Source organism: Cheilinus undulatus, linkage group 1 (assembly GCF_018320785.1).
Source record: "Cheilinus undulatus linkage group 1, ASM1832078v1, whole genome shotgun sequence".
In the NCBI taxonomy this organism is placed as follows: domain Eukaryota; kingdom Metazoa; phylum Chordata; class Actinopteri; order Labriformes; family Labridae; genus Cheilinus; species Cheilinus undulatus.
In genome coordinates this window covers 55,864,624-55,885,963 of record NC_054865.1, presented here as the reverse complement: position 1 = coordinate 55,885,963, position 21,340 = coordinate 55,864,624, and the positions used below count along the sequence as shown (strand labels likewise).

The window sequence follows — 21,340 nt, the reverse complement described above, 5'->3', positions numbered from 1 at the left end:
CTGTAGACCAACAGCGCTGCACGCTGTTCAATTTCACATTCTCTCTCTCCCTCTCTCCCCGCCTTTCTCTCTCTATCCGCAATCAGTAAACAATAATTCGGCTTATCACCACAGGAGAGAAATTTCCTGCACATAAGTTAAAGAACAGTGTCTTTATGATTGATTTGTGGATCTCTAAAGAGCAGAAAATGAACATAATCATATTTTTGGATTGGGCAGTGAGAGCAGCTTGCTTTACTAGTGCCAGAATAAATGAAAGACAGACTCTGCCATGGGCAAAATGTTACGAACATCTCCAGCACTGAAAAGGACTCAAATCAATGACCACATACCAAAGCAGCCATAGTGCTACGTAGCCAGACACTTCCGCCCCCTGTGGGATGGTGCCTGGTACGACAGACACAAGCATGGTCTCTTTTGAAAGCCCAGCCTCTACTGAAAATTCTAGTCATGTTTCAACAGTTTCTTTTAGTTTTCTGCACTTTATTTTGTGTTGTTTTTTGTTCCATTGAAAATAAATGTGCTCCTCTTGGTGTCAAACTTTAGTTCCTTAGTATGACTTCCTTTCAAAGGGAATTAATGGAGATCTGTGTGATCTGAGGATGAAAAAAAAAGAATTCCATGATGCAGTGACCACCTATAATGGCATATGAGTAAAAAACAAGTTTGATACCTGAGATTTTTAAAAGGCAGAGATTGTGCCAAATTGTGCCCAAATGGCACTAGAGGGGCTTTCGCCTGGTTATTTTTCTCACTAAAATCTGTCTTATTTTGTCCTGATAACCCTCTAGTGGCATGAAAGTTGAAACAGGTAATGTGGTGACAGAGTTGCCTCTCAATCTCTGTAAATGACAAATTGGAAAAAACACAATTTTTCATTAACCCTCGCTCCCTTGTAATTTTAAGCATGGTTGAGGCCTGTATGTCCAGAAATCGGACATGCAGATAAATGTTAATAAAGTAATAATTTTTCAACATTTTTTTTTTTTACTATCACTGCTTCAAATCTCTTCAACAACTTCAACCCTGACCACTAAAAAAATAAAATAAAAAATTCAATGTTACACCCTTTTTATGCCAGTTATTGTACACTATGTCACTGTTATTTTTCATGGTAAAAAAAAACACAAAAACACCATATTTCCCTTGTAAAATGGTCTAGAAAGAAAAACTTTTTAAAATAAATACAGTCTTGGCAATGTCAATGATGAGTAGTAAAATTGATTTTGATGCATTGAAATTTTTTCTTTTGTGTGTGTGTGTGTGTGTGTGTGTCAGATACCATATTTTGGCTCCATCTGTCCTTGTATGTCCATATTCTGGATATACAGAAAACTGTTAATGAAAAACTCCTTTTCAATTTTTTCTTTTTTTTAACTTTCACTGACTCAAATATCTTCCACAACTTCAACCCTGACCACTAAAAAATTCAGTGAGGCAGCGTCCATGCTAAACAGATGAGTCTATCGGAGCAAAAACACGCCAGTTTTACCATCCTTTTCTTGAGCCTCCTTCTCTACCAAATCATATGCGAGTGAATGCATTTGTTCATGTTAGGTTTATTTTATGTACAGGCATAAAAAAAATCAGGAAATAGGATATGAATAACGAACGCACGCATTTCCACCTCTAACCAAAATGTGACCGCGATTATGCTCATTACGCACATATATAAATCTACTGCATATTTGAGATATGATATATTCTCGCCTATTGATCAAAAAGACCCGTGGATCCTCATGCATGTCCATCCACTTGCTATGCAGTGAGGGCAAAGTTGAAATTGTCCAAATGTCCCCCTTTCTTAGTCCCAGACTGCAGAACTCAGAAGTAGTATATTCGACTGTAAACACTCCACTTACAGTATGTCTGGTTGTCAACATAGACGCAGATTTGCACCTGAGCACACATGTAGGAGCACACAAACTTTTTCTTACACATGTAGCCCACTCTCAGACGTCCATATCTAGTGGCACAAATTGTTTCATGTAATTCTGATGATGTTTAGTGGGTGAAATAGCTCTTCAAACACTCTGAGTCCATGGAAGAAATCTTGAATGTGCATTGCTGAAGGGGTTAAAATGGTGCGCTGACACCATCTGCTGGATCACTGTAGAATGGTGACATTTAGAGCCCTGGTGATCGAGTGACTGCATAGAAAAGGTTGCTGTATGTTGTTTTGGTGCCATAGACACACAGTCAAAAAACATGTTTTTAATGGAAGTCTATTGTCCAGATTTTGGACAATCAAGGATGGATGGAGCTATTTGGCGTCAGTAGAGTTCTGTGGGCAACACATATTTTATTATTATTTTTTTAATATGAAGAAAAATAATAACTTTGGCCAAATTTGATGCCTCAATCTATAAAAATGTGTCTATCAACTAAAAATAATGATGATAAAAATGATGAATGTCCTCAAAATGGACACACTAGGATCCGAGGGTTAAAAATCTCTAGGTCTGGGGTGCGCCAATATTCAAGTGGTTAAGGCGCGCACCATGCATGCGGGCGGCATCGAATCTGGCCGGTCTCTCCCCACTCTCTTCCCTGTTTCCGAGTCTATCCACTGTCCTCCTCTATCTAATAAAGGCCCAAAAATAAATCTTAAAAAAAAAAAAAAATCTTACGGTCTGATTGTACTTGATTCACTTTTTAGCAAAGAAAAAAAAACTCCTCAACTGTCATCTCACTTGGTCCAGCTGGTGTTTAATTCTGATTGTTGAGCATGAAATAGTAGCATCACTTATTTTTAAAATGGAGTCGAGCCCAGTTCAGATGGAGATGAGCGATCTTACGTCAAATCATCATAACTTCTGCCTTTGGCAGAGAACTCTGTTTTCTTATTAGATCACAAAAGCAAAATACTGCAAAATAAGCTTTTGGCACTTTTAAATAATGGCTCACCTACTATTATAGATGCTGGTAGTTCTGAGGGGTTGCCCAAAATGCTTATAAAATGGCAATACCAGCAAAAACAGATCATAATCCAATCATAATGCCCTTTTTATACCCAAATTAATGGCCCTGTGTCCTTTTTTATGAAAAATCACATTGAACATCAGACACTTCATGAATCTTCTGGAAAGCGCTCTGTGAAAGTGTTTACCTAAAGTGCTTTACCTGTTAGGATTGTCTGATTAATGTTGGGTGTAATGAGGCTTTTAATGATTAGGAATCATTTGTGGCCTTCACACCCTCTGAAAATGTCAGCCAGATAGAGGTCCAGCCCTCCTGTGTGCAGTATCTTGATAGCCAATCAATAGCCCATCACCGGTGCATGGCAGCTCTCACATGTCATCAAACTAAAACACCATAAAGCTGCAGCTCACCTCCATGGTGCCTCGCTAGCATTTGTGGGCTGCTGGTTTTCCAGAGTGCTATTAATCCATCTTTGGAGTTTCATGTCTGCCAAGTGTGATTACCAGCTGACTGCATCATGGTCCATTCAGACAGGTGATTCATTGCAACTCATTTATTTTTGACAACTCTTAACGGAGCTTTGATTGCTTCCTGGAAATAATTTTGCTCCAAAATGTAATGTAACAGAAATATCCACAAACAGCCCGGTGTTGGAACATTGTCAAAAACGTGAATTAAACTCAGTACAGCTGAGTTCAGCAGAAAGACAAGATTTCAATGTGCAAACATTACCCATGCCTTAGGCACTAATACACCACCATACCACTGCAGATGCTGGCTTTTGAACTTTGCCTTGATAACAATGTGGATGGTCCTTTCAGCCCAGAGGACCCAATGGTCTTTATTTCCATCTCAGATGAACTGGCCAGAAAATTTGGCGGCATGACTTGATGTTGTTGATGCTTTAAATTTGTATATCTTACATTTGTAGATGCAGAGATTTACTGTACCGACTGACAATGGTTTCCTTATCCCATGATGAAATATCCATCACTAAATGATGCTGGTTTTTAATGCAGAATCACCTGAGAGGTCACAGGTCATTGGCATACAGTTTTGGTTTTCAGCCTTGCCCCTTAATGTAATATTGATATTGATGATATTCAGGACCTGACACGCCAGATGGATTTGGCGTGCTCCTTTTAAATAGAAAGACAGATGTACTTTACTGATCCCAAACTGGGGATGAAACTGTTGTAGGAGCTAGTCATCAACAGGTAAAGCAGCAGAAGAATAAATACACCATAAAGAAAATCTATTTAATTTAAATCTATATAGTGAAAAATTAAATGTTTAAACATACAAGCAGACAGTTATCTATTTAAATAAAGTGCCAAATAAGTGAATAAAAATAAGCATAAAATAACAAAAGATCTTACTGCAGCAGAGTAAAATAGGATGTAAGCATATATTACTTGGAGAAAAAGGTTTAAATGAAAAAGAAAAGGTGAGACCACTTGTCACAGCAGGGGATAACTAAACATTAATCATTAATCAGGATGGTTTTGTGCAGAGCAGTAATCATAGATTTAAGGTGCTAGCACAGTTTGCCAATAAATAATCTGAAAATAATAACATCTAATTACAAAAGAGCGCTGACTCACAAATAAATTATATGCATGTTCAAAGATGAAAATGTGCAATTTAACAAAGCAGGAGACAGCAGCATTCATGGAAGCAGACAGTCAGGATGGCAGTTCTCTGATACTCTGTCATGGTACTAAAGCTTGGTAACAATCCAGGATAACCCTTTACAGTATTTCTCAACTGCTAAAACACATTTCTTGACATCCATCATGCTTTTCTCAACACTATAAGCACAAAACCCAATTTTCAAACTACATTCACCAAACCTCTGACTCTTCCTGCAAAACCAAACAATGTCAAGTCAATCAAAAATAAAACACTACCGAGCAGTCATTACACACTACATAAAAAAGATGTAAAACACAATGCTTAGGACATGAAGCTATAGAAATAATGTTTATTGTTCACAGTAGGCTAAATGAAAGCTGCAAAAAAAAAAAACAAAAAAAAAAAAACTTTGTGAGTTTAGCACTTGTATACAGTAAAAAATAAGTAAAATTAAAAATAAATAAGAAGCACATTACAGAGTAAAACACAAAATCAGACTCAAGTGCTTACAGTATCTACAATCATTCAGCCACAGCATCATGTCTACGTGCTGGGTCAGGCCACAGGACTTCATCCACATCATATTTCTGTCCAGTGTACAACCTTCAACAACCAGTGCTCTCTGAACTGGCTTATAATGGTTTCCTCACATCATTTGCCACAAGTGTGATCAGTTTTGAGTGACACCTGTGCTTCAGAAGTGTTTAACTTTTGCTATTTGTGCTTACCATTATGCAACACAAGTGCATCACAGTGCAAAATGTGTTTTAGTGAGTGAGAATGTGTTTGCAAATTGTGTCTAACCAGGTGAAAAGTGCTTATGCTTTTGCCAAAAGAGTGCCTGATTCAATAAATGGGTTCAGGCCGCTGAGCATTTGGTTCAGACAATGGGGTTTAGTGTTTTAGCAATTGAGAAATACTGTAATACACAATCGTGGTATTATCGCCAGATAACAATTCTAGAGTGCTCCTTTAATACGCGATCATGGTATTGTTGCAGTCACCAATTCAGGAGTGCTCCTTTAATACTCAGTCATGGTAAGATTGCCATTTAACAATTCTGGAGTGCTCCTTTAATAGTCAATCATGGTACTTTAGCCTGTTTACAATCTAGGAGTGCTCCATTAATACACGATTACGGTATAATCATCTGTTAACAATCGAGGAATGCTTAATCAATACCCAATAATGGTAATATACTACAGCCTGTTAACAATTAAGCTGTAGTCTCCTCTGGTTTCAGAATGTGTGAATATTTTTTAAATTTAAAATAGTTTATGAGTTTAAAACTTAAATATATCTTCGTTTTGCTTTTTTTTTTTCTGAAAACAGGTTGGAAATGATTTGCTAACTATATTCTATTTGTATTCACACTTTACTCAGTGGCCCAAGTGTCTTTATCTATTTTTTTCTTAAATTAACTTGATGCTGGCTTATTCGTGCTCACCTCTCAGTTACAACTCTGTGCCTCTTAGAGTGACAATCCCTCATTTTTAAGCTGCCCTTTTCTGTCAGTTTGGCCAGTGTTGATCTTGTTTATGCAAAATGTTTCCAAGTCTTGGATGCAGGCGATAGGAATATCAATGAAATGCCAAAGCAGGGGTGGTTGGCTGGTCGCCGTGGAGAAAAATGTTTGCTAGGCTGAACTTATGCCAAGAGACAAGCCCATTGGCATATGAAATGTAAGAGTATCTGGCTGCTGAGCAGTGAGATCCTTTTCACACAAACATCCAGGGTTGCTGTACTCCCTTCAAAGATGCCCCCGCTTGACTACACCGCAGCCCGACTACAGCCGCGTCACATACTCTTAAACTTACACCCAGGCTTGGAAACAGTAAGTAGGCTGTTACCTTGAATTTAACCGGGCTGTCGTGTGATGTGATTTCTACAAGCGTTTTTGAATCCACTGACCCACATCACTTGCCCACTTGATTCATAATTCAGCGTGCGTTGCCGTTATCTGTGTGCCGGAGCATCAAACGTAACTGAAATACCAGTCGCATTCTAATACATTAACATTTATGTTAAACACATAATGAATGCAGAAGCAGTCTTCATACAGCATGCATAAAATCTGTGTGAAGCGTTGCTAATGCTTATAGGCTACTGCATAATGCAGCATCATACATTTTACACACAATGTTTTCTTTATGCATTCTCATATTGAACTAAGAGTGAGTCCATTTTTCCTCTGGGGATCTATTTGACTTTGTGTGTTTGTTAAACTGTGAATTATGCTGTAGATCTCCAGATATGTTTATAAACCGATGCTGCAGTTCAAGTTTTAAATGAAACAAGGAGACATTAAAGATTAAAACATGAACCCAAGGACCACCAGAGGGAAGGCAAATAAGACAAATCTCTGCTTGTGTGAATGTGGTAAAAGGAGTTAAAACTCTCTAATTTATGGTGATAAAAGGAGTTAAAAACTTAAATTTATAGTGATAAAAGGAGTTAAAACTTAAAATGATGGTGATAAAAGGAGTTAAAACTCTTAAAATGGTGGTAATAAAAGGAGTTAAAACTCTTAAAATGGTGGTAATAAAAGGAGTTAAAACTCTTAAAATGGTGGTAATAAAAGGAGTTAAAACTCTTAAAATGGTGGTAATAAAAGGAGTTAAAACTCTTAAAATGGTGGTAATAAAAGGAGTTAAAACTCTTAAAATGATGGTGATAAAAGGAGTTAAAACTCTTAAAATGATGGTGATAAAAGGAGTTAAAAACTCTTAACTTTATGGTGATAAAAGGATTTAAAACTTTTAGGTCTTTGAGAACATTTTCTGTAAACACTGGATTATTTAAGGCACAGGTGTCAAACTCAAGGCCCGGGGGCCAAATCCAGCCCATGGAACGATTATATCCGGCCCGTGAGATTATTTCATATTTGTATTGTTACTGGCCCACCAGTATGAGGTCTGCCGATTTCCTCCATTATAATAATCTAAACTTCAACTTGTTTATTTAAAATATCCTTGTTAAGCTAAGAATCTGAAAAAGTAAAGAGTAAGAAAGATTTCACAAAAAGTCAAGAATGTTGGGGAAAAAAATAATTTGTGTTTTAATTTTTATCTCAGATTTGAGCCTTTAAACTTACCATTTTTACTTTTTTTTGAATTTCCAAATGATTTATCATCAGTGCGTTTTTCATGTTTTATCACTGGTGAAAATGAGGTTGACAGTTATGGTTAAATGTTGACCCCGTTAGGCCCTCAGGTCAGACCTAAATCCAGCATCTGGCCCCTGCTGTGACTGAGTTTGACACCCCTGATTTAAGGGAATGTCCATCGATCTATTATATCAAACAGAGATCCACAAATACGTGCATGGATACGGACACAGATCCACAACGACTAGATCTGTATAAAACGTCCTTTCGTACATAGATCTTCAAATCCAAAACGACATTAACAAATATCCATAATAGTTCCACAGATCTACACATACACAGATCCATGCATGTACGAATAGATTCCCACATATGTACACATAGATCCACAATTTTGTCCCGGAAAACTGGCTGGATTTTCAGCTAAAAAATACAGACAACAGTTACAAAGTTAACACGACATCTCCACACTAAGGTCTAAATGTGTAATGTGATCTGCAAATATGTGTAGCAGGGTTTTATCGCCTCGTATTTTAGCTAACTGTGCTTTCAGCTTTCTCCTTCATTCCGTCATAAACGTGCTTTTAGAGCAGACAGTGATGCATTAATTAGCAACTAAACCTTGTGGGGTATCGATTTGAATGAAATTACTCTTCAATTCAAAACAGAATGTTTTGTTTGTTTGTTTGGATCCCCATTAGAGTCATTAGAAGCTGGAAGCTATTCTTCCTGGGGTCTGCTGTTTACACTGTGAGAACACAATTTACACAATCACATTAATCACAACAAAACACTCAAACACGACACAACATACAACAAAAAAAAACACAGTCAAAGAAAACAGGCATAGAAAAGCCCAGAATTCATAGTTAAAAGAATAAATAATAGCATAAAAGCCCATGTAACACACACACAATACAATGAATTAATAACAACTAGTTAAGTTTCTATTTCTTTAAGTGACTTATTAACACCTTACTGAGTGTTTTATATCACCTGGATGTGACCAGGCTGGGTGCTGGGACCCTCTTAACTCATTGCTAATTTACACTTTTCATGCACTGCTAACCACTCAGCTTGTGGCTTCATTTCCCAGCATGCCTTGTACTGCAGAGTAGCTTGTAATAAGCATGAAAAGAGGTGAAATAAGAGGCTTGCAGGACATTTTTCTCCATCATTGGTCATAAATGTGCATTTAAAGGAAACAGTAATAGAACAGTTAGTGAGTAAAAATGGCAGCGTTTTAGTATGAATGAATGAACCCCTCAGGTATAAACTAAATGTAGCCAGGCTGGGTGCCACTACAAACTCAGCTCATTGCTAATTACCCTGTTCATGCAAAAACAATACATGTTCCAGATCTGTTAGATGTTATTGTAAGAATCTGTGGATCTGTGTAGATATGTGTGGATCGGTGTATGCATTTCCAAACACTTTGCAAACATTACCCTTCCATATAGTGACCGCCATTATCAAAGGCTGACTCACTGTTGAAAAGGAAGTTGTGACTGGCAGCTACACAGCTTGTACATGAATCAAAATAATCCAAAAAAATAAACTGAAATAGGAACTTAAAATATGTTTAAATATGTGCAAACTCTTGTAGGTATAATTGTGAGTATAATGCAAGCCTGTGTGTGTTGATAGTATGGTTGCAAATTGTGCAAGGGGTATTAGGATGCTGACTAGACATTATCAGAAAAAAAAACTGCACATGTGGGAAGATTTACATAAGGTAGATAAAATAATTCAAGATAGTTGATTAATGCAATTGTATATTTGAGGTGAAGCATTTTACCACAGAGAGCTTTCTTAAAGCATTTGAGTTACAGTGAAGAGATCAATTACTTAAGTCATTTGTGTATAATAAATATAATAAACAAAAATAAGTAATTTGTAGGGAAAGTAAATTAAAAAGAGCAAATATGCATAAGGAGTAAAGCATTTTACCACAGAGAGATTTCTAACAGTATTTGAGTTACAGTGAATAGTTTACTTATAATATGAGTACAGTTTATAGGTTTAATTAGTTATTATTATGCTAAGTAGATTAATTAGTGCAAGTGACGAATGAATGGATATTTTGCATTTAGAAGGGCTAAGATGCTTGTTAAATGAGAGTTCTATGAGTGGTCTGAGTGCTCATCAGAGTGTCTCTGTGACTGTTGAGTGTTCATCAGAGTGACTCTGTGACTGTTGAGTGTTCATCAGAGTGACTCTGTGACTGTTGAGTGTTCATCAGAGTGACTCTGTGACTGTTGAGTGGTCATCAGAGTGTCTCTGTGACTGTTGAGTGTTCATCAGAGTGTCTCGGTGACTGTTGAGTGTTCATCAGTGTGACTCTGTGACTGTTGAGTGTTCATCAGAGTGACTCTGTGACTGTTGAGTTGTCATTAGTGTGACTCTGTGACTGTTGAGTGGTCATCAGAGTGACTCTGTGACTGTTGAGTGGTCATCAGAGTGTCTCTGTGACTGTTGATTGTTCATCAGAGTGTCCCTGTGACTGTTGAGTTGTCATCAGAGTGACTCTGTGACTGTTGAGTGTTCATCAGAGTGACTCTGTGACTGTTGAGATGTCATCAGAGTGACTCTGTGACTGTTGAGTGGTCATCAGAGTAACTCTGTGACTGTTGAGTGTTCATCAGAGTGTCTCTGTGACTGTTGAGTGTTCATCAGAGTGACTCTGTGACTGTTGAGTGGTCATCAGAGTAACTGTGACTTTTGAGTGGTCATCAGAGTAACTCTGTGACTGTTGAGTGGTCATCAGGGTGACTCTGTGACTGTTGAGTGGTCATCAGAGTAACTCTGTGACTGTTGAGTTGTCATCAGAGTGTCTCTGTGACTGTTGAGTTGTCATCAGAGTGACTCTGTGACTGTTGAGTGGTCATCAGAGTAACTCTGTGACTTTTGAGTGGTCATCAGAGTAACTCTGTGACTTTTGAGTGGTCATCAGAGTAACTCTGTGACTGTTGAGTGGTCATCAGAGTGACTCTGTGACTGTTGAGTGTTCATCACAGTGACTCTGTGACTGTTGAGTGGTCATCAGAGTGACTCTGTGACTGTTGAGTGGTTATCAGGGTGACCACCTGGGAAACAACTGTCTCTTTGATTAATTGTTTTGCTGTGCAGTGCCCTGTAGCGTCTTCCATTTCTAGTGACTGAAATTTTTTCTCTCAACTAGAAATCACTGCTTTAATATCAAATAAATTTTGCAAACTGACTAATCAAAAAATCATTTTAAAAACGTCTTTTAAATAAAACCTTCATTCTCTATGTTCTGATTAAGCTTACCAATTAAGTCTCCTAACATTCACCAACATTTGTCTGAGTGCCGGAAAACAGCATGAGCTTGATTTGATCCAGTATAATGGCTTTGTTTTTTTTTTCAACAGAAATGAACCAAAGAGTAAAGAGAGTATAAACTGCTTTAAGTAAATCAGTTTCCTTGCAACAATGCTCCCAACAGTTTAACATTTAGGAAAGCCATTCTGTGACTGAGTAGTAGAGGCCTGTGAAAATGTGAGGAGGATGTGCTAACTGAGTGTTTCTCACTTCTCTCTCACTTGACAGAGAGGAGATGAAGTCCCTCCAGGCAGCCTTGCAGAAGCAGCTGGATGAGGCAAATGAAAGAGCAGAGAAGCAGCAAGCCACGGTAAGACAGAGCTGACCTGACCATCAACGTCCGGCCTCCGCTAACCAGCTCCGTCACCCGTCACACGGGCCCCTCAGTGATGCACACTCATTACCGTGCAGCCGGCTCTCTCGCCTCCACGCCTCAATACTTAATTGAAACTCTCAGGAATAGCCAGAGAAGCACTGCATCCCTCTACCCCCACACAAAAATTAATAAGATTGGTCAAAGGCGTTGAGTGTGTGTGCTTATGTATCCCTCCATCCACAGTATCTGAATACTCTTCTTTTCATCTCTGGTCCCCAGTCTCTTAGCACTTTACTTCTAATTAAATCCAAGCAGGTATCTTAAACACAGTCTGTCTTGCAAATTCAATCAAACACTCAGTTAACACAATGTCAGAAAGTGAAAACATTAATTTAAAAAAGAAACCTTCCTTCAATCCCCAGAGCCCAGACTCAAGCATTTAGATATCAAGTTTACTGTTGCACATACTAAAAATGAAGAATGAGAAAGAATGAATTTCTGGCGTATTTACTCTATGACTAATTAGAAAAGGTCTCAGGGTTATCAACATATCTGATGACTTTCTTCTGTTGAGCAAGAAAAAGAAAAGAAATAAATAAAATTATATTTTCTGCTCCATTTATTTAGAATGATGTGTAAAAGAAAGTAGTAGTCACAGGAAAAAAATAACCCTGTATGCAGATGATGCTCTGCTTATACTTACAGGAGCCTAAAACAAACAAACTAAACTTAAAACAAAAAGTAAGGCAATTTGTGTTTGGTACATTATTTCTTTGTTGTAACAATGCTTCTTTTGCTGTCGCTATTGACTCTTGTTTGGAGCTTCTGGTACCCCCAGGTGCCAGCATGGGCCTGTGAGCATGGGCCCTGCTACAGTGGTCAGTAGATGTCTGCTTCAAGAATCGGCATGCCACGTTTGACTGATCTGGATAAGGCCCGTCGGTTGGGCAACTTCAAGCTGGTGTTCCACAAAACCAAGTTGCAGCATTGTTTGGAGTGAACCCTAGTACCATCTCCAAACTGAAGGCCAAGTTCCATGTAACGGGGAATGTCAGAGACAGGTTCAGGTTCAGGTTAAGGTTACTTTATTTGTACCCATAGTTAGATTTGTTTTGCAGTCAGGGAGTTTACAACGTCCATTTCAACACGCAGATCACAGGACAGAAGCAATGAAGAAAACAAACAGCAATGAAGAAAACAAACAGCAACGAAGAAAACAAACAGGAAAGAAATGACGGTTATTTAAAACCTCCAAGGCATAACAGCCCACCCCAACCCCTGAAAAGAGGGTTGCGAAAGTGGGCGTCCCAAGAAGACAACACCCCAAGAATACTGTTTTCTCACCCTGTCAACAAGAACTCTATTCTCCAACATGACAACACTCGCCCCCACAGAGCGGGGTTTATCAGAGACTACCTCCAGAATTTGGGAGTGGAGAGGATGGGATGTCCTGCCAGCAGTCCTGACCTTAACCCCACTGAACACTTGTGGGATCAGCTTGGGTGTGCTGTTGGTGCCAGAGTGACCAACACAACCACGTTGGCTGACTTGCGACAAATGCTGGTTGAAGAATGGGATGCCATCCCACAGCAGTGTGTGACCAGGCTGGTGACCAGCATGAGGAGGAGGAGCCAGGCTGTTGTGGCTGTGTGTGGTTCTTCTACACGCTGCTGAGGCTCCCGTTTGTTAAATTGATAAATAGTTAAATTGTCAATATGTCTTGTTTCTTCAAACTTCAACCATCCAATCCACCAAACACCAAAGAAGAGTCAATGGCAGAATCGGCTGTTTAGCATTGGCAGAGAAGATTTGGCACATTTTTCATGGGCGCAACCCACATCCTCTGCTCTGCTGCTCATCCCACAAATGCATGATCCTTACAAATGTGGCATCATTTAAAAGGGTAATAAACAGGCTTTCCAACGGTGTAAGATTTATTACCAAGAAGCATTGTTACAACAAAGAAATAATGTACCAAACACAAATTGCCTTACTTTTGTTTTAAGTTTATATAGAGCAGTGTTACTCAACCCTGCTTAACCAAAGAGCCAAACTGTTGAAAAATACCTTTGCAAGAACCACAGTGGAAGTGGTGAAAAGTGGGACAAAAAGGTCAAAGTGGCATTAAAAATATGTTAATAGTGGCAACATTGGTCAAAAATCAGCAAAAAAGGGCTAAAATGGGTGAAAATGGGGCAAAGTAGGCATCAAATGGCAAAAAATGGGTAAAAAGTGAAAAAATGAGGAGGGAAAAGTGACACAAATGGGTGAGTAGTTACCAAAAAATTATATAACAGTTGGCAAAAATAGTCAAGAAAGCAACAAAACAGGGCAAAAAAAATGCATGTAACAGTGACTAAAAAGGGCATAGCAGTAGGAAAAGTTGGAAAAAAGGGAAAAAGAATGGCATTTAATTGCAATTCAGCTTAAATGGGTGATAAGGGGCAAAAACAAAAAAAAAAAAACAATGCAAAAAGCAGGATAAAAGAGACAAAAAAACTGGTGAAAAAATGGCAAATAGGGGATAAAAGTGGCAAAAATTGATTAAAAGTGGCACAACAAGGGGAAAGAAAAAATGCAAATAAGGGCAATGGAAATAAACAGACTAAGAAATTAAGGTTGGCAATTAAAGCCAACTGTATGATTGTGTGAAACACACTGATTAATGTGACTTGCATGGATAATTTCTATGGTCAAAGTTCCCTTATTTAAGGTTTTCTGGGGATTGATATTTCAAATTGAAACATGAAGGTGCCACAAACCATCACAAAGAGCCACATGCTGAGTATCACTGTATCACACATACAAAAGCATAAAACATAAAATGCTTTACAAGGAAAACCAAGAGAAATAAGGTTGATGAGTAATATAAGAATGAGAGTAATGGAATTTAGACAGTAGTATTCGGACACAGACCCATGGCTGCAGTTGTGCATAATCCTGGTTGTTGTGATAATGCAAACCTGATAAGACAGTTAATAAATATTAATTATTTCAAGAATTAGAATTCTTAAAATAACTCTGCAGGAGAAAATGTGGCTATGCAAGAATATTTTAATTCTTTGTGAATAAACTGAGCTTCTGCACCCAACTCCAAAACAACAACTGTTGTGTCTCAGTCACAGCATAAGTTTGCCGGTGGAAACATGGAGTTATTTTAACGCATTGTAAGGTTTCTACACTATTCAGAGATGTGTTTATGCATGTGCTATAGCTGACTGTATTGTCCCGCCTTTTTATTCTCATGCTATTCTTGCAGACCATTGCTCGTTCTGATACCAAACTGCTTATCAGCCTATCAGCGTGAAGCATGCTTGGCTGCACTGACAGTGTAGGAGCAGCTTTAGAATTCCGCTGGGGTTTTTAAATGTATGCTGATGAAAAGTATATGCTATAAATGTCCATGCTACTTATGTGCAGCACTTGGTGAATGCAGAAACTGTTCATTTTTATTATTATGACAATCAAGTAGCATTTAATTTGCATGTTATTTTCCATGAATTGCATTCAGAATGGATTTGAAGGCCATTATTTCTGTTGTCTATGACACACTTGCAGCATGTAATTTCCTTAGAAGTGCAGTTTGAGCTGCATTCCCCATATGGCAACCATTTTTTTACTATTACTTTGTACCATTGCAAGGTCTGCTATGCATCAGCATATAAGCCACTGAAGTGAAAGAAACAATAGTAGAGCAAGATTTCAAGTGACATTTCTGCCATTTTCCCAAGACCATTGGCAAATCCCAGATGCAGGGTTTTATGGTTAGCGTTTGACATTTATGTTCTGCTAAATGGTATTTATCACCCCTGCTGAGTTACAAGATTAAAAAGAACTCCCCTGCAGCATGCAAATGCCACACATGTTTAGCATAACATTGAAATACTGTAGCCGCTCAAGAATTCCCGTGTCCACATACAATTCAGAGGGAAATGTGTGCTTCAGAAAACCCCGGGGAGAACAGGCTTTAACATGCATTCTTGCACAAATGTAAATATTTACTGTGTGCAGAAATTACATAAAAATATGAAGCTGTTGACAAAGAACATAAAATATGTCACTTTTTGCATGCAATGAGATCTGATCCTATTCTGAGGTTTTCATTTCATCCTTTTTAACCCTCGCTCCCTTGTAATTTTAAACATGGTTGAGGCCAGTATGTCCAAAAATTGGACATACAGATAAGTGTTAGTAAAATAATCATTTTTCAACATTTTTTTTTTTTACTTTCACTGCTTCAAATCTCTTCACAACTTCAACCCTGACCACTAAAAAAATTAAAAAACAAAAATAAAAAATTCAATGTTACACCCTTTTTATGCCAGTTATTGTACACCATGTCACTGTTTTTTTATGATAAAACACAAAAACACCATATTTCCCACATAGAATGGTCTACAAAGAAACACTTTTTAAAAAATTAATACAGTCTGGGCCATGTCAATGATGAGTAGTAACATTTATTTTGATGCATTTAATTTTTTTTTTTTTTTTTTTTTGTAGTGCCAAATTCCGTTCTTCGGGTCCATCTGTCCTTGTATGTCCATATTCTGGACATACAGAAAACCGTTAATAAAATAATCATTTTTCAACATTTTTTTTTTCACTTTCACTGCTTCAAATCTCTTCAACAACTTCAACCCTGACCACTAAAAAATTAAAAAATTAAAAAAATTCCATGTTACACCCTTTTTATGCCAGTTAGTGTATACTATGCCTATGACTTGGTTTCAGTGAGATAGCGTCCATGCTAAACAGATGAATCTATCGGAGCCAAAAACACACCAGTCTTACCATCCTTTTCTTGAGCCTCCTCCTCTACCTAATCATATGCAAGTGAATGCATTTGTTCATATTAGGTTTATTTTAAAAAATCAGAGGAAATATGTAGGATATGAATCATGAACACACGCATTTCCACCTCTAACCAAAATGTGACCGCAATTACACTCATTACGCACATATATAATTTTACTGCATATTTGAGATATGATATATTCTCTCCTATTGATCAAAAGGACCCATGAATCCTCATGCATGTCCATCCACTTGCTATGAAGTGAGGGCAAAGTTGAAATTGTCTAAATATCCCCCTTTCTTAGTCCCAGACTGCAGAACTCGGAAGTCACATTTTCGACTGTAAACTACACTTATGGAATGTCTGGTTGTAAACATAGATGCAGATTAGCACCCGAGCACACACATAGGAGCACACCAACTTTTCCTTACACATGTAGCCCCCTCTCAGACATCCATATCTAGTGGCACGAATCGTTTCATTTCATTCTGATGATGTTTAGTGGGTGAAATAGTGCTTCAAACACTCTGAGTCCATGGAAGAAATCCTGCATGTGCATTGCTGAAGGGGTTAAAATGGTGCGCTGGCACCATCTGCTGGATCACAGGGGAATGGTGACATTTAGAGCCCTGGTGATCGAGTGACTGCATAGAAAAGGTTGCTGTATGTTGTTTTGGTGCCATAGACACACAGTCAAAAAACGTGTTTTTAATGAAAGTCTATTGTCCAGATTTTGGACAAACAAGGATGGATGGAGCTCTTTAGTGTCAGTAGAATTCTATGGGCAACACATTTTTTTTTTTTATATGAAGAAAAATAACAACTTTGGCCAAATTTGATGTCTAAATCTATAAAAATGTGGCTGTAAACTCAAAATAATGATGATAAAAATGATGAATGTCCTCAAAATGGACATAGTAGGATCCGAGGGTTAATATGTGCATTAAGATATTTTTGTACATTGTGTGTTGGTTTATTAATAACAGATATTAATTGGGAAAGCTTTTGATCAGAACCAGATGTACATTTTAAAGTTATCCATTTGTTTTCGCTCCATTTAGAGCAGCTCTGTCATCCAACCTTTAGAGTTAAGTAGAACCTCATGCAATACATTATTTCCCTCCCACTTTGTCTCTAACATTTCAGAATCCATTATTGCAGAAGCTGCTGGAGCCGGCAGATTTTTGGAGCACTAAAGTCCATTAAATAATGACAAAAATAGTTGCAATCAGCACGCTGAAATGGTAATGTTTATGTGCAGCTATTATTTTGCCCATCTATTTTCTTCTTTTAACTAAAAGCCCAAATGCTGCAGCAGTATGAGGTTTTTTTTCAACATTGCCAGGGCCCGTGGCAGTGACTGAAGGCTCCAACATCAAACCCCTGATGTTATCATGTCTGCTTCAACTGGTGAGCTTAGTTTACAGTTCCCCAGGTGCACACCTGCTCTAAGGTCACCAGCCCATGAATCTCTTCCCTTTGTTGTCCTACTATCTCGATGACCTCGCTCAAGGACGCACAGCATGTAAAAAAAAATGGACTGAAAAAGAGAAAAATAAAAGAAACCTTGAGCAAGCTTTTTCTCTCTGATAGAATCCATTCTTTTAAATATATACTGCAGCCCATGGCGGCCAAAGTTTCCCATCTGCAGTCAGCGTTTGAACCTCTGCCTGCCTGTTTAACAGCAGCCACAGGCCTGTACCAGTAAGACATGCTGAGCTCATGATAAAAGGCTTGTGATAAACAAAGATATCACCCTGACATGATAAGCATATGGTCTATTAAATCAGGCACACTGTGGAAATAGAGAGTCACATAGAGAGTGCCTCAGAGGATCATGTGTGCTGCAATCAGAGATTTTCAGATGGAACATTTCTGCTCGCTTGTATTATTAAACTGACTTTGTCAGACTCCACAGAGATAGAATATATGACAGAAGTTTTTTTTTTTTTTTTTTTTTTTTTTAATCACTGTTTAACAGTCTTTAAGGCCTGATGGGTGGCCAGCTTAAAAAATGAAAAACTAGCTTTTATTACCACAACGGGACCTTCTATGCCTCTGTTAAATTTATAAGGAACAGTGTTCAAATCTGATGTGATGCATCACCTGATTGAACACCACCCAGACAGGTTGAATTAAAGACATTAAATCAAATGCTAACACTGGCTTGGATGCACACACTGCAAAAACTTAAATCTCAGCAGGCAGGTTCATTTCATTTACTGTCAAAATATCAGAGTAAACTTATTTTAACCTGATTTCATCCTGTAAACCACTGTCTCAGAATACACTATATTGCCAAAAGTATTTTACTCACCCATCCAAATAATTGAAATCAGGTGTTCCAATCACTTCCATGGCCACAGGTGTATAAAATCAAGCACCTAGGCATGCAGACTGTTTCTACAAATATTTGTGAAAGAATGGGTCGCTCTCAGGACCTCAGTGAATTCCAGCGTGGTATATTTACAGTGAACTGTCAGTGGTATTATAACAAAGTGGAAGCCATTGGGAATGACAGCAACTCAGCCACCAAGTGGTAGGCCAGCATGTTTGCAGCCGAGTGGGAAGTGGCTGGTATGAAAAAGAACACCTCTAAGTCCAAGGCCATGGCTCTCTGTGGGAAAATGGTGGACTGTTCTCTCTGGTTGAGTGAGGGTAGAATGGACCGTGAGATCAACAGGTGGATCGGTGCCGCATCGGCTGTACTGCGTGTGTCGCACCATACCATCATAGTGAAGAAGGAGCTGAACTGAAAGGCAAAATTCACAATTTGCTGGTCAATCTTCGATCTATCCCTCACCTTTGGTCTGAGTAATGACCAAAAGAATAAGATTGCTGGTTCCAGAAGTCAATTTGGAATTCCTTAGGAGGGTGTCTGGGGTCAGCTTCAGAGATACGCTCAAGAGGTCAGACATCCGGAAGGGTCTTGAAGCAGAGCCGCTGCTCCTTCGCCAGTTGAGGTGGTTCGGGCATCTGATCAGGATGCCTCCTGGTTGCCCCCCTCTGGGTGCATCCAACTGGAAGGAGACTCTGGGGTAGACCCAGGACTCACTGGAGGGATTACATGTGCCCTGGGAACACCTCGGAAGTCCACAGAAAGAGCTGGAAACTGTCACCTTGGAGAGGGATGTCTGGGTTGCCTTGTTTAGCCTGCTGCTTCTGCAACCCAACTTCAGATAAGCAGAAGAAAATGAATGTATGGTAGAATTAACTTAAACTTGCAGATGCAGTGACATATGTGTTAACCCAAAATGGTTTTCTGAAGTATTCCTAAGCCCATGTTGTACTATCCCTCACGCACTGATGCAGGTTTTTAATGCAGTTCCACCTGAAAGAGCCAAGGTCTGAGGCCTTCAATACCCCAACCTTAACCCTTTCATGCAGATTCCTCAAGATCCTCTGGATATTCCAATCATCTTATCAACTTCAGATAACCTGCTGTGCTAGATATATTGTTTTACATGTCCATTGTATGGGTTTTATTTCATACACCACTGAGTAACAGCCCCATGAGAAATAACAACAAGAGAACATCCTGCTATAGAGAAGTGCAATCAAATATTTTGCTCTTGCTAAAAAATGAGATTTTGCAGTTCATATTTAGTAACCAAAGCCTCAAATGCAAATAAGCAGCTTTAATTTTGCCTTTGGTTCATGGAGGTTAATAAGAAAAAGGATGTTCTTTCTTTCAGTGAATCTCTGAGCTTTGGGGCCAGTGACTAAACATAACTTTGACATTATCATGCCCTGCTCTGGGAGGTGAGTCATCCTATGTGGTCTAGTTCACAGCTCCTGTGGGTGCTTTGCTAGAAAGTGAGAACAAAAAGTGAGGGAACAGTGTTTGCTCTTGGTAACTTTTGCCTTTATAGGAAGTGAAATATCGGACACAGGTTTAAAGTTTGGTGTATTTCTAACACTCAGAGTTGAGTAAAATGCCCGGACTGTCATTTACTTCAGTCTTTGAAGAAAGACAGCCTTGTGCATTATTTGACATAGTTGCTTTTGTGCATGTTTGGATTTTTCTAGTTTAGGGAGTGGGCTGCATGGGGGTTCAGTGGTTAGCACTGTTGCCTCTCAGTAAGAATGTTCCTTGCGCAAGTCCCAGTTGGACAGGGCTTCTGTGTGTGGAGTTTTCATGTTCTCCTCATGCATGCAGCTTCCCCCATCTGTCTCCATCCTCCAAAAGACATGCTCATTAGCTAAATTGGTAACTCTAAATTTCCCGTAGATGTCAATGTAAGCTTAATTGTTCTAGGTCAGCCTTGGCGATCAGCTCAGGGTGCACCATGCCTCTTGTCAAGTGACAGTGAAATCTCATAGTTCCCTACAGCCCTGAAGGGATAACTTGTTAAAGGAGACATATTTTACCCCTTTTAAGACAAGTTTACATTGGTCTCAGAGGTCCACAAAACACGTCTGTGAAGTTTGTTGCTGAAAAAACTCTCCAGTATTGGATTTTTGCATGTCTAAAAACTCCTCTGTTTCAGTCCTGCTCAGAACGAGCTGTTTTTATGGCTTTATTGAGCTGTCAGACGCCGCCCCCTGACTCCACCCCTCTCAGGAAATGGATGTGGCTGTCTTGATCCTCCTCTCAGATCAGGAGAGGAGGGCGGAACCTTCCTCCAAGCGGGGAGGGCCAACCTAAACTGGGGGCGGGGCTAACTCCCCACATTACATCATGTGGGGAAAATCTGAGATCAGCTTGTTTCAAAGCATAAAATCAAGCACCTAGGCATGCAGACTGTTTCTACAAACATTTGTGAAAGAATGGCTCACTCTCAGGAGCTCAGTGAATTCCAGTGTGGTACTGTGATAGGATGCCACCTGTGCAGCAAGTCCAGTGGTGAAATTTCCTGGCTCCTAAATATTCCCAGTCAACTGTCAGTGGTATTATAACAAAGTGGAAGCCATTGGGAATGACAGCAACTCAGCCACCAAGTGGTTGGCCACATAAAATGACGGAGCGGGGTCAGCGGATGCTGAGGCACATAGTGCACAGAGGTCGCCAACTTTCTGCAGAGTCAATCACTACAGACCTCCAAACTTCATGGTAGAGAGCTTCATGGAATGGGTTTCCATGGCCGAGCAGCTGCATCCAAGCCATACAACACCAAGTGCAATGCAAAGCGTCGGATGCAGTGGTGTAAAGCACGCCGCCACTGGACTCTAGAGCAGTGGAGATGCATTCTCTGGAGTGACGAATCGCGCTTCTCCATCT

The 21,340-nt window shown here is 39.1% G+C and overlaps 1 protein-coding gene across 1 annotated transcript in view; it reads left to right on the top strand.

Moving 5' to 3' along the window:
* luzp2 (leucine zipper protein 2) overlaps nt 1-21,340 on the top strand; it is a 364,593-nt gene that overhangs the window by 191,620 nt on the left and 151,633 nt on the right. Inside the window, exon 4 of the mRNA XM_041791985.1 lies at nt 11,234-11,315. Within this exon, the coding sequence (XP_041647919.1) occupies nt 11,234-11,315 (82 nt within the window). The remainder of the gene's footprint in view (nt 1-11,233; nt 11,316-21,340) is intronic.